The 13,118-nt window shown below is 39.5% G+C and overlaps 1 protein-coding gene across 2 annotated transcripts in view; it reads left to right on the top strand.

Moving 5' to 3' along the window:
* shc3 (SHC (Src homology 2 domain containing) transforming protein 3) overlaps window positions 1–13,118 on the top strand; it is a 40,921-nt gene that overhangs the window by 22,343 nt on the left and 5,460 nt on the right. For both annotated transcript variants that reach the window (XM_061926617.1, XM_061926618.1), the window contains exons 4-10: window positions 921–984; window positions 1,778–1,897; window positions 10,890–10,943; window positions 11,039–11,090; window positions 11,172–11,301; window positions 11,370–11,623; window positions 11,725–11,910. In XM_061926617.1, the coding sequence (XP_061782601.1) occupies window positions 921–984; window positions 1,778–1,897; window positions 10,890–10,943; window positions 11,039–11,090; window positions 11,172–11,301; window positions 11,370–11,623; window positions 11,725–11,910 (860 nt within the window). The remainder of the gene's footprint in view (window positions 1–920; window positions 985–1,777; window positions 1,898–10,889; window positions 10,944–11,038; window positions 11,091–11,171; window positions 11,302–11,369; window positions 11,624–11,724; window positions 11,911–13,118) is intronic.

A 13,118-nucleotide genomic window follows, 5' to 3' on the forward strand; every position in this document is an offset into this window, starting at 1 on the left:
GTTGAAAGCGTTCCTGCTAAACTGGTTTGTGCTGGAAATGAAATTTCATTTGTATTTGTGCTATGACAATAAATACATTCCTTCCAGAAAACTAACAACCTGCAACTCACGACATTGCAAGCCTTCTTTTGATATAATTGTGATGATTATGGCTTCCAGCTAACTTGAATTGAAAATCTCAGAAAATAATATTAAATCAATGGTAAATGGATTATACTTGTATAGCGCTTTTCTACCTTTAAGGTACTCAAAGCGCTTTGACACTATTTCCACATTCACACACACATTCACACACTGATGGCGGGAGCTGCCATGCAAGGTGCTAACCACGACCCATCAGGAGCAAGGGTGAATTGTCTTGCTCAAGGACACAACGGACGTGACTAAGATGGTAGAAGCTGGGGATTGAACCAGGAGCCCTCAGGTTTCTGGCACGGCCACTCTCCCAACCGAGCCACGCCGTGCCCATTTAGGGTTTTCAAAAACTGTAAGCAATGATCATCAAAATGTTAACAAATAAAGGCTTGACATGTCTCACTTTGCATGTAATGATTTTATATCACATATTAGTTGCACATTTGAAGTTGAATTGCTGAAATGAATGGACATTTACACGATTCCTATTTTTTTTAGTTTCACTTGTATATAAGAGCCCACTGGCTACTAATCCAGGAATATAATAGAGGTCATTCACACATCAAGAGTAACATTTAGACAGAATAAAACAAAGAAAAAGCAATACTAATGATTGTTGAAAATAATACATTTAACTAAACCTGTACTCGTGTCCTTCATGAGCACTGACATAACACTCGCAAGTCCTTACAATTCATCTTCAAAGCCATCCAGACTCAACACGCATCTAAATGGATGCCAAATTTATCCTGTGTTTGTCTGCGGTTGTCTCTCCATCCCTCCAGGGAGGCCATCAGCTTGGTTTGTGAGGCTGTTCCAGGGACCAAAGGAGCTCTGCGAAAGCGGAAGGTAAGGGCGGGGCAGAAGGGCTGAGAAAAATGCAATATTGAACGCAGGGTGGGATGAGGAAGACAAGGGAGTAACAATGAAAGCTAGTTAGGGGACTGGGGGGAAGTATATACTGTATATGTGAATGAATGTTGGCAGTAGCATTTAAAAAAAAACAAAAAAACAGAAATACATATTCATTTTGAGTCTATTTATAGCATGGCTCCTGCAAGTTGCCTTCCTCTCATGCTTCCTTTTTGCTGGAGAACGAGGCATAACACATCCAGATAACAAGAGCAGAGAAATAGTGTGTGTGTGTGTGTGTGTGTGTGTGTGTGTGTGTGTGTGTGTGTGTGTGTGTGTGTGTGTGTGTGTGTGTGTGTGTGTGTGTGTGTGTGTGTGCGTGCGTGCGTGCGGGGGCGTCGCTCTAACAGCCCACGATGCATTCATTGCACCCGGCTGCTCAGTGACTCATGTAGCGTGCACAGTATCTGCCATGGGGAGCGTGCATGTGTCTGCGATATGAAGCATCCACCCTGCTTTCTCTAGTGCTCCATGAAATGTCAGCGTGTACAAAAAAACACACCAGTTGCTGCGGCCAACATGTAAGCTCATTTTATTTGAGCTGTTGTCACAATGGCGACGTCATTATTATTATTATTATTGTTATTAATATTTTAGTATTGTGGATAGCCAATTGTATACTACCTTTTTTCATCAGAATCAACTAAACCTAATTTACCACAGTTATAGTCCTTCTGAACGCACATTTGGTGAGCTAATGTTCCATTTGTACAAATTGTTTTTGTGACAGCCGCCCTCTAAAGCGCTGTCCAGCATCCTGGGGAAGAGCAATCTGCAGTTTGCTGGCATGTCCATCAACCTGAACATCTCCACCAGTAGTCTCAACCTGATGACCCCAGACTGCAAACAGGTAGGCCTTAAACAAAACCACACATTACCTCACCTCTGGACCCTGCTGCATTAAACCCTGTGGTGGGGGTCTTTAATTCCATTTAGACACTGTAAGGGCCAGGATCTTAAAGAAAACGATCAAATAATTGTAATAGTAGAATCACGGTAGTACAATAAACTTACAAACTTAATTGATCCTGTGACATAGCTCTTAACTCAAAACACATGTATTTTAAATAGACATCGCCCATTAAAATGAATTAAAGGGCACCTATTATGAAAAATAACTTGTTTTTAATCTAATGGTACTTGCTGTTGTGTATTTGGGATCTGCATAAGTCCCAACAATTCGAAATCAAACTGTGGAAGAATTGCGGATATACTTATAAAACAATCTTGGGGTTGTTTGGAATTTGCTCAACTTGTGACGTTATTATATCTCCATATTTGGTAAAGAGCTTTGCGCGAGTCCGCCATTTTTAATTTATGTAAGAGCAATGAGGGAAAATGCTCTGTTGTTGGTTGCTTTAACAAGCACAAGACACTACACAAACTTTCAGCCTTCTATGAAGTAAACAGTGCCCTCCTTTTAACTTTTATGATTTGTGCAAATGTGCCTTCAACTGTGATGAAGTCGATCCAAGTGTGGGCAAACCTCTTTGAAGAGTCGTGATTCACAAACCCGCACCAGTATAAAGATGGATTTACCTTAGAAATGTTAGCTCAATTTGTTGTGTAGCTAGCCTAGCCTTCTAATGTATGACAACCGCTTCACCATCCTACGGCAATATAAAGAATGATTTTCATTGCTAACGGGAAACCAAAGTCTTTGGGTTCCGGAGGGAGTATGGTTGCAAAGCGGAAACTTAAAGGAATTGACGGAAGGGCACCACCAGGAGTGGAGCCTGCGGCTTAATATGATATAAGATATTTTTCACTTCCTGATGGGAAGCTTATCTTTAAAACTACAAAACATGGTTGTCGGGTGCCACGGAGGGAACGAAGGTTCACTCAGCGTGAAGGGGTGTGGAGAGGAGGGGTTCATTTGCATCTAACAACTCTGCCTCTCAAAACGGCTACTTTTCAGAGGGAGCTTAAAAGTGGCTTAAAGATGGTTTGTAGAACAAAATCTATTCCATGTTTTTGCCAAAGAACCATCATTATATGTTATGTACACCACAAGAAAATGTTTTAAATGTACAAAAAAATAAAATCATAATAACACCCTTTTAAATTGTTGCCCATCCTCCAATGCAGCACCATTTCAACATGCAACATGCCCTTAAAAAAATGTAGAAACAACTTTTAGATAAGAAATATTGCATAGAATGCTTAAAATATAATGCACTACAAAAAAACTACAGTAGTTTTATGAAGTACAGTAATGTATCACTAATGTACGGCATTTACCTTTGAGAGTGGACTTCTATGGTATCACCTTCCAGTTGCTTTCTCTTCACAGACACCATCAGCAGCTTCTCCATATTTTCATGGATAAATGTCAGCTATTAAGATCTGATTTTAACATTCTTGGCTGGCGTTGGACTCATTCTGCAATACGTCCGTCCTGCTTTGACAAGGCGACTACACAATCAGTCATGTTTTTGATCTAATGAAATCATCCACTTCTTAGAACTGTCCTTCACATTCACTTTCTTCCTTCCCATGGTTGGAAAAACTAAGTTATGACCATCTCTATAAGCTAATGTTAGCAAGTAAGACCATATGTTTGGGCGGATCTTACGTGGTTGACTGTGACATTTGCTACGCCAACCAATGGCCGGGATACTTATAACTCAAACTTTTGCTTGCAACTTAAAGCATATTATTTAGCCAAGAGACAGCTCTTGTCGTAAAACACTTAAGTTGGGTCATTCTTAAGCTGAGGTACCACTGTATTCATAATATTTTGATAAAAACAAATATAGTAGGTTAGCAGCTGCCCCAGCTGGGATTTGAACCCTGATTATCATGTCTTGAGAGCAAGCATCATTATCCATTGCACTCTCCAGCCACTCAGAGTATCTTCTCCATGAATGTGTAGTTTTCTGTAAAACTATGATTTTAATACTTGGGTGATGTTTGGCAGGCCATGTGAAAGGGTTTTTGGCATGCCGAATTTGGTTGAGAACCCCTGATCTATAGTCTCCACATTGCTGCACTGCTCCATTTTCTATTTGCTCTCAGTCTACTCTTGAAAAAAATATGTAAAATAAATAGGAATAATCATAAATTAAGAAATTGGATCGACTTACAGTAGCTAAGCTTTTAAATTTCTGCAGTTTGGTAAACACTTTCTTTTTTTTTTTTTACTAAAGGGGTCATATCCTTATTTTTTTTCTAGTTTTAATACACTTCATTTTGGTCTACATAACATGTGATGATGGTTTTTTTGGTCAACATTTTGCATAGACTTTGTTGTAAAGACATATCTTCATGCCCATTTTTGGCTTCCGTCAAAAACATTTGGTTTTGAGAGGCGAAGTTGTTAGATGCAAATGAAGTCCTCCTTATAGTACTCCTCCTTACTTGACTTTCACCATAACACAATATTCTGGATGATATAGCGGGACCATGCGGCCCACCGTGGTTTGTTGTTGGCTGAAGGAGGAGACGACGCCGCGTACACAAACTAAGAAAGCCGCATTGGAAAATTCTGGTGCGAAACGCTGGCTAAGGTAAACTTCTACCGAGTCATTATCTCTCCAATGCTAGATCCTGGAAGTATGCATGTGTATATTGCTAATAAAATGTTTTTCTATTCTATATCATGTTAATAATTTTACTGCAGTGCTGCTTCAAAACCTTGTAAACAATAGAGTCCGAAGCCGGCTGATACAGTTAGCTATGCTACGGGCTACATAATCGTTGGCAAGGCTCGGATTGTAATACTAACTGGTCTATTGCCAAACACAGTAGGCATTGATCAAATGAAAAGTATTTTTCAGGAAAATTATTCTTTGTTTTGCCGGTGGAAAGTTATGCTATTGTCTCACATTAGAAGGCTAATCTAGCTACACAACAAATCAAGCTTACACTGTTAACGTATTAGTCACACATTTTTAACCTACTGTTATTACTTACAGTTACATTGTCTCCTCCATTGCCATAAATATAAGTCACCAACCCCTTTTTGTGAAGGTCTGTGGTTGAAGCAAGGTTAATCTTTGCACACACTCAGTGACTTCCTAACAGTGGAAGGCACATTGCCACAAATCATAGAAGTTAAAAGTAATGCACTTTTCTAACTGGAAGTTAGTGTACTGACTTGTGCATGATGTTGTAGCATAGCCGGTTTTAAATACATTTTAATTAGCTGAATCTCGCAAGGAAGTTAAGGAACATGTCTACCATACATGGATAATCTGTTGACGTCACATATGGCAAAAATGTCGCAAAAGGAGCAAATTCCAAACGGACCGTTTAGAGTAAGCATGAAAGACGACAAGATTGTTTTATAAATATCACTGCAATGACTCTACAGTTTGATTTCAAATTTTCGGGACTTATGCAGATCCCAAATACACATAAGCAGGTACTATCAACATTAGGTTTTGCAATAAAGGGCCCCTTTAACACCGAGCAGCATGTCAACTGCCATAGCGCAATATTTATGTCACAGCAGGTTCCTTCAGCTGGATGCCACTTTCATGGAAATTTAACTTAAGTCCAAAATATTAATATTTTCATTTGTCTGTATAATTATTAGTAGTAGTAGCAGTGCTAGTATTAGTAGTATTAATTACTAACTAACCAACCAATTGCTAGTCTCACACTTTTTATGCTTTGCAGAGGTGATAACACATTTTTGATTGTCAGAGTTACTGTGTCTCTGGAAAACTCTACCATTTGAACATAATACAGTAGATACCCCATTTTTAACGGAGGTTACGTTCCAAGAAAACTGCAAATAATAGATGCACCTGTACAACGCCCTGAAAATGTCTATTTTTGACACTCAAAACACTATAACATGTCTCTTGCAGTCATTAAGACACACATTTACACATTAGGAAATTATTACACGCCAGGGCTAGCTCTATGTAGGAGAAAGAGGCTGCAGAGCCCCCTCAAATCAAAATGTTTGAAGTTGAGAAAGTACTTTTTAATATACCCACACAACGTATATATGACAAGTTGACAAAATTATCCGCAGTATCGGAGAAATCCTCTGGAAAAGGGACACGCCTACAACACTCGTATGATATCATCTTCATGTGATCATCTTTGTGTCAGACTCCGCTAGACGCACACACACAGCTCCCCACAGCCCTCAGTAAACCAGTGTTGACGAATTAAAAACGGGACTATTAGTTGTCAGAAACAAAATCCAATCATATTTAATTCCGTCATGTAAATTGGTGGGACAAGTTCAGAATATATCCAATCACAGTTCTTGAATAGAGTACAATATGACTGAGGGTTGGGGTTAGCGACATAGGTGGGCCAATCAGATGACAGACGACAATCCTTCGTCCTATGTTACGTTTCAACAAATTTGGATGGTCAGAAAAAATAAATAAAATTGACATCGTCTATTCAGCAACATGATTTTATAGCTTAAGTTAAAGTACCAATTTACCAATAAAATTAATCCATTTTGGTGTCCTTTAGTATTTTTTTTAATGACTTTTTGTTTTTTTCACATAGAATATATATCATTAAAGTATTCCTTCCATTCTTGAAGTATGCATGTTTGCATATTGAGCGGAGTAAGTGAAGTGAAGTGAATTATATTTATATAGCACTTTCCTCTAGTGACTCAAAGCGCTTTACATAGTGAAAACCCAATATCTAAGTTACATTTAAACCAGTGTGGGTGTCACTGGGAGTAGGTGGGTAAAGTGTCTTGCCCAAGGACACAACGGCAGTGACTAGGATGGCGGAATCGGGGATCGAACCTGCAACCCTCAAGTTGATGGCACGGCCACTCTACCAACCGAGCTATACCGCCCCAAGTGCATCCTCTCTCCCATGCACCTTCAGCAGTGGAAAAAAAATGGTGTCAATGTAGATGCACTGCACGACTGCTTTTAAAACACCCATAAAAAGTGGTAAATGTCTCCTGCATGTTTGAAAGCATAGCAAAACGTCACAGGTGGGAGTATAAAAACATGAATGTTGCCCCGTGTAGTAGACATTAAATTCTCATTTAAATAAGGCGGCCTGCACCACTTTTTAATTGTACACACAGTCTTAGTAAATCACACGCAACATGCCCACTAATAGCACACACTATTTTGTAGATTGCTCATGCAGTTAAGTACACAGTATTTGGATCTTAGTAAATCAGGCCTTCACTGTAGCTAACAACCAAATTATATGGAGAAGGCAATGTTACTTCTGTATTGGCACAAAAAAATAGGGCTGGGCAATATATCGATATACTTGTTATATCGCGGGTTTATCTCTGTGCGATATAGAAAATGACTATATCGTGATATTCGAGTATACGTTCTCACGCAGTTGCTTTTAGCTGCGGGCATTACACTACAGGCTTTTTTCACTCTTTCTTGTCTCTCCTTCTCACAGAGACTTAAAACAAGCGCACCTTGTTACATATGTCACATGCTGCTACCTCGCTGAGCAGAGAGGTAGCAGCATGGGTAACATTAGCTGTGATGCTTGCGGAGTGGTAAGACGAGAGAAAGAAGGTGCGAATCTGGTAACAAATGAAGGAAGAATTAATTCCTAAGAAAAACAGCACAGGGTCCATCGTCTGGCGGTGGTTTGGCTTCAAGCGGAAAGATGTCGAACAAGTATGCGGCAAAAGCGTTGCTACAACAAGTAGTTCCTACTGCTAATTTGTAGCATCATTTGAAAAGCCACCCGCTAGAGAATGGAGAGTGCTTACTCCGCATGTCAACATCGCCGTTCGATGCCATACCCACAAAATGCCGAAGCAACCATTTCCACATCAACACATATGAAAAAATTAGTCAACAACAGGAGGAGATAACGTCCGCAGGAACCTACCACATAGCGAAGAACATACACTATTTGATTTCCTATTATGCAGCTCATTTTTATTTGACAGTTATTAAAATATCTTGTGTGATATCATGCACAAAAGTGCACTTCATTTGTTTTAAACTATTGTAGTTGTGTTCTGTACAAAAAGTGAACTTTAATTTAGTGTTGTTTTGATATGTCATCTTAGTGACATCATGCACAAAAGTGCACTAATAGGTTGTTTTAAAATGTCTCTGACAATCTTGCACTTTCTGTTTTGGAATTACATGAATGTTAGTGCCACTGCTTAATAACTGTTTAATAAATACAGTATTGGTAAATTGACTTAATTGTGGGTTCCCTCTGCATGAAAGTTTAAAATGAGCATATATTAATGCAGTATGAACAAGAATGTTTTAATGTAGACATATATAATCATCATACTGCTGTGATTATATGCATCAGGTGTTAATTCAAGGCTAAGGCAAAATATCGAGATATATATCGTGTATCGTGACATGGCTTAAAAATATCGAGATATTAATAAAAGGCCATGTCGCCCAGCCCTACTGGAGCATGATGGAGCAGCATGTACACATGATGCCCCCTTCACATTTCTGACTGCTCCCTCATATATGCCTGCCTAGAACTTCAAAAAACATCATGTGGTATAAGCTACCAAGAAGTACAAGTGGTAGAAAATGGATGGAAGGACGTTTGAGTGAAAGCATCTTTCTTACTTCAAATGTTGCATCAATTACACTTGTAACACAGCACCCTCTGCTGGGTTCATTGCTGCACTATTTTTTTAACCTGCAGATAGTGCTATGAAACCACTTTCTATTTAAGTTACATTTAAAGTAAAAAAACAACAACAAATAATTATTTACAGTCTGAAGTAGAGAAAACAAATCTGCAAACTACTATTTATAAAATGTTATGTAGTTGCAAAACAGCCTTTAAAGGGGAACTGCACTTTTTTTTGCCTATTGGTTACAATTCTTATGAGAGACAAGAAGGCAGAAGGTTTTTTTTTTTTGCAGTCCAACATATAAAAGTTGGCTCGTGGCTAGCAATGCAGCTAATCAATTCTACCTCTAAATCACTTTAAAAATGCAGTCAAAAGCCGCCAACAATGCTTCATTTACCTGTATAATAACCAACCTGTAGCGACATTGTTTTTGTAAGAGCGAACACTGAGGAACTCTTTTTTTTTTTACAGCAGAGTAACGCATCGGTGTGCTGCAGTAAAAGACATGAGTGAGCTACGGCGAGAGATAAGCCAGCACCCAAATCGCGTTTGAGTTTGTAATACACAACACAATGCGATAGGACACTAATCTGTACTGACTGAAAAACATGAACAATCATATTACAGTATCTGTAAAGTATTAGCCCAAATTTGATGTTTTATTTGTACACAGCTAATAATACGCATGACGCGCTGTCTGTATCATGTTTAATATAAAGTGACTCACTCGATAGACAGTTGTCTTTTTATTCCAGCTGGCCAGGGAAGTTTTTTTTCCTGTTGATTTTGGGTAATCACGCCATTTCTGTCGGCTTAGCTTGGCTCCAAGTTCCATATTTTGCAGCTTCCTGTCACGCCGACCTCACTCTCTCAGCTTCCGTCTGCTCCGTTTCACCCTTCCTTCGTCCTCGCTTCTATAACCAGCAGTTCATCCTTTGTATATTCAGCTTCACAAAGATAAGGCTGTGAATTCTCATTTGTCCGAAAATAGTCGTCTTCGTTGTCTGTTACCAAGTCTGCCATGATTAGAAAACACTCGCGTTTGTTTCCGGAAGTAGGAACACACATTTGTTGCCAGAAATCGGAAGTGCGCTGCTATGAAAAGGGAAATAAATGCGCTGAGGAAATAATTCTGGTAATGCTTAAAAAGCCCAAAATATGGTAAATATTACATATTATTATATATATATAATGTATAATTTTATATTATTATACATTATATAGAGACTTGCAGTGTGTATATAAAACATTGGAGTTGACTCCCATTATCCGCATCTTCTAAGCGGTTTTTATTATCTTTAAAATCCTAGAAAAAAAAGACGTGTGTTCTTGTCTCTCATAATGATTGTGAACGATAGGCAAAATTCCAATAAAATGTGCGGATCCCCTTTAATTAATAAATTTACACAAATGTAGATCTTTAACAGGAGAGTAACCCATTACAAGAACCCATGTTATGAACATTATTTAATACTATGAAAAAAACAAATGTTTTGTCCCCACCAAGGCTGCAGTGGACTTCACTTGGTGTCAGTCACTTTACCATCAGCAGGTGGCGCCAAAGTGACAAATAATCCAACACGCATTAATAAGCGATTAAATTGTAGATAAAAGATAACGGTAACACTTTAGTATGGGGAACATATTCTAAGTAACAAAGACTTAATTTAGAGTTATTTGGACACTAGGGGAACATATAAGGGTTAGGGTTACTAATAAGCAATAATTCTGAGGTTATTGAGGGAAGACTCTTAGTTAGACTTAGACTTCCTTTTTATTGTCATTTAAATTTGAACTTTACAGCACAGATAAGAACGAAATTTCGTTACATAAGCTCGTGGTAGTGCAGGATAAAAAAGCAATAAGGTGCATATATAAATAATAAATATATATAAATATATAAAAATATATATATATATACATAAAATAAATAAATATATATAAATAAATAAATAGATTACTGTACAGATAAATAAATAATTAAATAGTTAATGGCTTACTGATTGTATAATAAGGCCATGCAGAATAAGGAATTAATAAGTACTTAATAATGACTAATTAAGAGCCAATATGTTACTAATTTGCATGTTAATAAGCAACTAATTAAGGGTGAATATGTTCCCCATATTAAAGTGTTACCAAGATAACGATAAAGACTTCATTTATCAGCCTTTAAGACCTCAATTATCAAAAGGGGTATCTGCAGTTGATGTGGATTTTCAGTGCCAAAGGTTAATTAATTTATTAAATCATGTTTCATCATGTAAAAACAAATGTTTTATAGCTACTGTATTGTTCTACTCCTCAGATTATAGCCAACCATCACATGCAGTCCATCTCTTTTGCATCAGGTGGAGACCCTGTAAGTGTAAATGATATACATGCATAAGATTATCTTATCCAAGTACTCATGTGGTGCATGTAAATTCAAAACAAGTTTCTCCTTTTTTATTACAGGACACAACTGACTTTGTCGCCTATGTGGCAAAGGACCCTGTTAACCGAAGAGGTATACTGTATGCTCCATTTTGCTTTGCCACTTGTTCCTCGCTGCAGTGGTGCTCATTTGTACTTTTGGGGGCGTCCTAAGCGTGCCACATCCTGGAGTGCTCAGACGGGCTGGCCCAGGATGTCATTAGCACCATCGGCCAGGCTTTTGACCTACGCTTCCAGCAGTACCTGCAGTGCCCGTCCAGCAAGCCATCCTCCACGCACGACAGGTGAGCGCTTTAAAGCCGTCTTATTTTGCAGCGCACTCGGCGGTTAAAGCACGCTCCTTGCGTACTAGGGTGTTCAACGTGGAGGAGTTACCATGGACGGAGGAGGAGGAGGAGTCAGCAGAGCATCCTTACTACAACAACATCCCCGGGAAGATGCCGCCTCCCGGAGGGTTCATCGACACCCGGCTGACTAATCAGAGCACACCGTCAGACGGGAGCCAGGCACAGACGGGCATAAGCTCTGTGGATCAGAACTATTACCAAGGCCGCCACTGCGGAGACAACTGGCCCGAGGAGAAGAGGTCTGTCTTTGTACAACAAGGTATGATTATGTGTCAACATACTCATATTTTCCCGACATGATATGGAGCACATATCAGTGGTCATGCTCTTCTCGTTGCAACCACTGTGACTGTTCTACAGGATCCTTGGACATAAACAGCGAGAGCAAAAGTCTGGCGCCGAAACCAGGAGAGATGCCCACATACATGAACACCCAGCAGATCGACGCCCAGGTGCAGGCGGCACTCCAGGCGGAGTCGGAGCAGGTGACCAAGGGCGTGGCGGCCGCTGCTAGAGAGGTTGCGCAAACAGACTTATTTGACATGAGTAAGTCTTCCAGTGGTGTAAAAGATTGTACACCGCTCACATTTCAGCAACCATTTTATTAACTGTAGAGCAGTGCTATTCGAATCAGGCCCGAGAATGACGCCAAACTGTCCCCCGAGTTCAGTTCAGAACTTGGGAGAACAAACATTTTTGCAGCAAATTCCTGAGAATACTCGAGTGGTCCTGTTGTACTTGGACCACTGAAACACATTAGCAGATCCTTGCATTGCCAATTTAACCTTGCTAGCAAACAGAACACTGGGGTCCAAACGTGTGATTTATATGCAATCGCGATCAAAAGTTTACATACACTTGTAAAGAACATAATGTCATGGCTGTCTTGAGTTTCCAATAATTTCTACAACTCTTATTTTTTTGTGATAGAGTGATTGGAGCACATACTTGTTGGTCACAAAAAAACATTCATGAGGTTTGGTTCTTTTATCTGTGTTGGCCCTGCGATGAGGTGGCGACTTGTCCAGGGTGTACCCCGCCTTCCGCCCGATTGTAGCTGAGATAGGCTCCAGCGCCCCCCGCGACCCCGAAGGGAATAAGCGGTAGAAAATGGATGGATGGATGGATGAATGTATTATGGGTCTACTGAAAATGCGACCAAATCTGCTGGGTCAAAAGTATACATACAGCTATGTTAATATTTGGTTACATGTCCCTTGGCAAGTTTCACTGCAATAAGGCACTTTTGGTAGCCATCCACAAGCTTCTGGCAAGCTTCTGGTTGAATTTTTGACCACTCCTCTTGACAATATTGGTGCAGTTCAGCTACATTTGTTGGTTTTCTGACATGGACTTGTTTTAAAACCTTAATTCTAGCCTGATTAAGCCATTCCTTTACCACTTTTGACGTGTGTTTGGGGTCATTGTCCTGTTGGAACACCCAACTGTGCCCAAGACCCAACCTCCGAGATGATGATTTTAGGTTGTCCGGAAGAATTTGGAGGTAATCCTCCTTTTTCATTGTCCCATTTAAAGCACCAGTTCCATTGGCAGCAAAACAGGCCCAAAGCATAATACTACCACCACCATGCTTGACGGTAGTAATGGTGTTCCTGGGATTAAAGGCCTCACCTTTTATCCTCCAAACATATTGCAGGGTATTGTGACCAAACAGCTCCATTTTTGTTTCATCTGACCACAGACCTTTCCTCCAGAAAGTCTTATCTTTGTCCATGTGATGTGACTCACATTTT

The sequence above is a fragment of the Nerophis lumbriciformis genome, linkage group LG32 (genome assembly GCF_033978685.3).
Source record: "Nerophis lumbriciformis linkage group LG32, RoL_Nlum_v2.1, whole genome shotgun sequence".
NCBI lineage: Eukaryota > Metazoa > Chordata > Actinopteri > Syngnathiformes > Syngnathidae > Nerophis > Nerophis lumbriciformis.